The sequence below is a fragment of the Propithecus coquereli genome, unplaced genomic scaffold, assembly GCF_000956105.1.
Source record: "Propithecus coquereli isolate 6110/MARCELLA unplaced genomic scaffold, Pcoq_1.0 Scaffold531, whole genome shotgun sequence".
Lineage (NCBI taxonomy): Eukaryota > Metazoa > Chordata > Mammalia > Primates > Indriidae > Propithecus > Propithecus coquereli.
The window spans coordinates 335811-338153 of NW_012151186.1; the positions used below are offsets into that span (position 1 = coordinate 335811).

The 2343-nt window shown below is 49.4% G+C and overlaps 1 protein-coding gene across 1 annotated transcript in view; it reads left to right on the top strand.

Annotated features, from left to right (window-relative positions):
* Positions 1-2343, top strand: part of FANCA (Fanconi anemia, complementation group A) — a 75292-nt gene that overhangs the window by 57250 nt on the left and 15699 nt on the right. Inside the window, exon 26 of the mRNA XM_012657159.1 lies at positions 1356-1532. Within this exon, the coding sequence (XP_012512613.1) occupies positions 1356-1532 (177 nt within the window). The remainder of the gene's footprint in view (positions 1-1355; positions 1533-2343) is intronic.

Genomic DNA, 2343 nt, shown 5'->3' on the forward strand with positions numbered 1-2343 from the left:
CTTCCCAGTCACGTGATGTTTTGTACAATTGTTTACCTCTGGGCCTCATAAAAAAGGTAGGTCCGCTAGGTTCCCCTTCCCATTCTTCTCTAAACTACGTGGGCAGAGGTCTTCTCTACCTCAGCATTTACCTCAGCGTGCGGTTTTGTCACGTATGATGCTGTCTCGTCTGTGTGGCCTTCCTCACACACCGACGGTGGAAGGCCACTTTTTCTTCCTGTTCCAGTTTAAATTGGGGCTCTCAGGTGATAAGCATCCCCGCTTTTTAAAAGAAATAGATACTGATATTTATAGAATAGGTAATTTCTTTTTCTTTTTTTTGAGACAGAGTCTTACTTTGTCGCTTGGGCTAGAGTGCTGTGGTGTCATCATAGCTCACTGCAGCCTCGAACTCCTGGGCTCAAGCGATCCTCCTGCCTCAGCCTCCCAAGCAGCTGAGACTACAGGTGCACACCACGATGCCCAACTAATTTTTCTATTTATAGTAGAGACGGGGTCTCGCTCTTGCTCAGGCTGGTCTCGAACTCCTGAGCTCAAAAGATCCTCCCACCTCAGCCTACCAGAGTGCTAGGATTACAGGCGTGAGCCACCGCGCCCAGCCTAGAATAGGTAAATTAAAAGATAAGTATTTGTAAAAAGTATATTTCCATTTAAAGAATTCTAACTCCTTTCCTCTAGTGAGTGCAAGGTGAGTATCAGAAACCCTAAATGTCGAAAGCGAAGGTAAAGTTACAATGCAAACCAGGGATATCCTTTTGTAGAATTTTAATGAACATCTCTTGTGTATAAAATAGTGATTTTCAATTGCAGGTTTCAGGTTTCACACTAGAATTAGCTGAGAAGCTTTTCAAAGTACAGATTCCTGGCCCTGTCCAGATAAACTGAGTCTGAACCGGGCGCAGCCCCTGGGATCCGGGGTGCACCTGCACTTCCCCGTCAGTCACTTGGAGGAACTTGGTAAAGAAAGCGGGGAGTGGAGATTCGGAGACACCTAGCACTCTCCCCCCGGCTTCACCAGTCGGGGCCGTGGTCCCTTGAGCACCACGACTCTGTGTGTTTGCACAGGAAGACAGTCTGGTCTCCCTAATAAGCAGAGACACACAAACTCACATGTGATTGAGAAAGCGCTTCGCTGGCCCTGTTGTCCTACGTTTTAGTGGAAACACCCGGGGACAGGTGGTTCTGCTACCGCAGAACTGCAGTGGCCCCACCCCTGGAGGGCAGCTCTGACCCAGCAATCCCGCTTCTAGACCTTTAACCCAAAGAAGCAGTCGGATGTGCTGCAGATGGACTGTTTCTAGCCTCTCGCAGTGAAATTTGCACAAAGAGTAAGAGATCGCTGTGTCTCTGCTCAGTTTCAGTTCCTCGTGTTCAGATTGTTCTCAGAGACCCGAGAGCCTCCCTCCCAGGAGGACACAGCTGGCCTTCCCTGGAGTCCCGCGTGCCTTGCACCTGCAGACTGGCAGAGAGCCGCGCTCCTGCTGTGGGGACAGAGCACCTTCCAAGAGCTGCTGAAGGAGAAAGACCTGCACGTAGGTCCCGCCCGGCCCCGACTCTGGGTCCCCAGAGGTGACGTCTTTATGGAGATTGTTGCGGCTCCATGTGCAGCTGTTAAGAAATAGTACAGAAAGACCATGCCACGCTTTACCCATTTTCTCCCAAGAGTAACTTTTACAAACATATGTGCCCGGCTCCAAGATGTGGACTTGGCTTCTCTGAGCTGCCCTGCCTGGGGCTGCTCTTACCAACATGCCCATGGTACTAGCTGTTTACTGGGATGTTTGGTTGTTTGGTCTCTAGAAAAAAAAATCTCAAAATTGTTTTATAGTATGTTTTCATTCTGTTACTGTGGGCGGTATCAATCACACAGGAGTGGGGCTGTGTGTAGCACAGGGAGGGTGGGCGAGGCAGCCCAGCGTGGAGCCTGTCCTGCCCTAGCGTGTGCGCCCTGCTGCTCAGTTGTGCACGTACGTGTGTGTCCCGAGCAGGGTGTTGTGGCCTTGGCCCTTAGCAGATGGAGAGCACTGCACAAATGTTTCTGTGTTTCTTTTTTTCACATCGTGTGAGGTTTTGAGATTAGTCCATGTTGGTTTGTGGAACTGTCCTAAGAATTTTCAAACAAGAACTTGCTGTCATGAATATTCAAGGCATGTTTCTCGCCTCAAGATCTATTCTTTGGTTATTCTCCTTCCTGTGCTGTTGCGCAGTGACCTGACGGGGAGTAGGTTTGCAGCTGCTGCAGGTTAGCTGTTGAAACTAGGCGGTAACGCTCACGCTGGAGAATTTAATTTTTTCCCTTTTTTTTTTGGTTTTTCTTCCATGTCGAACGGGTAAGGTGCCAAC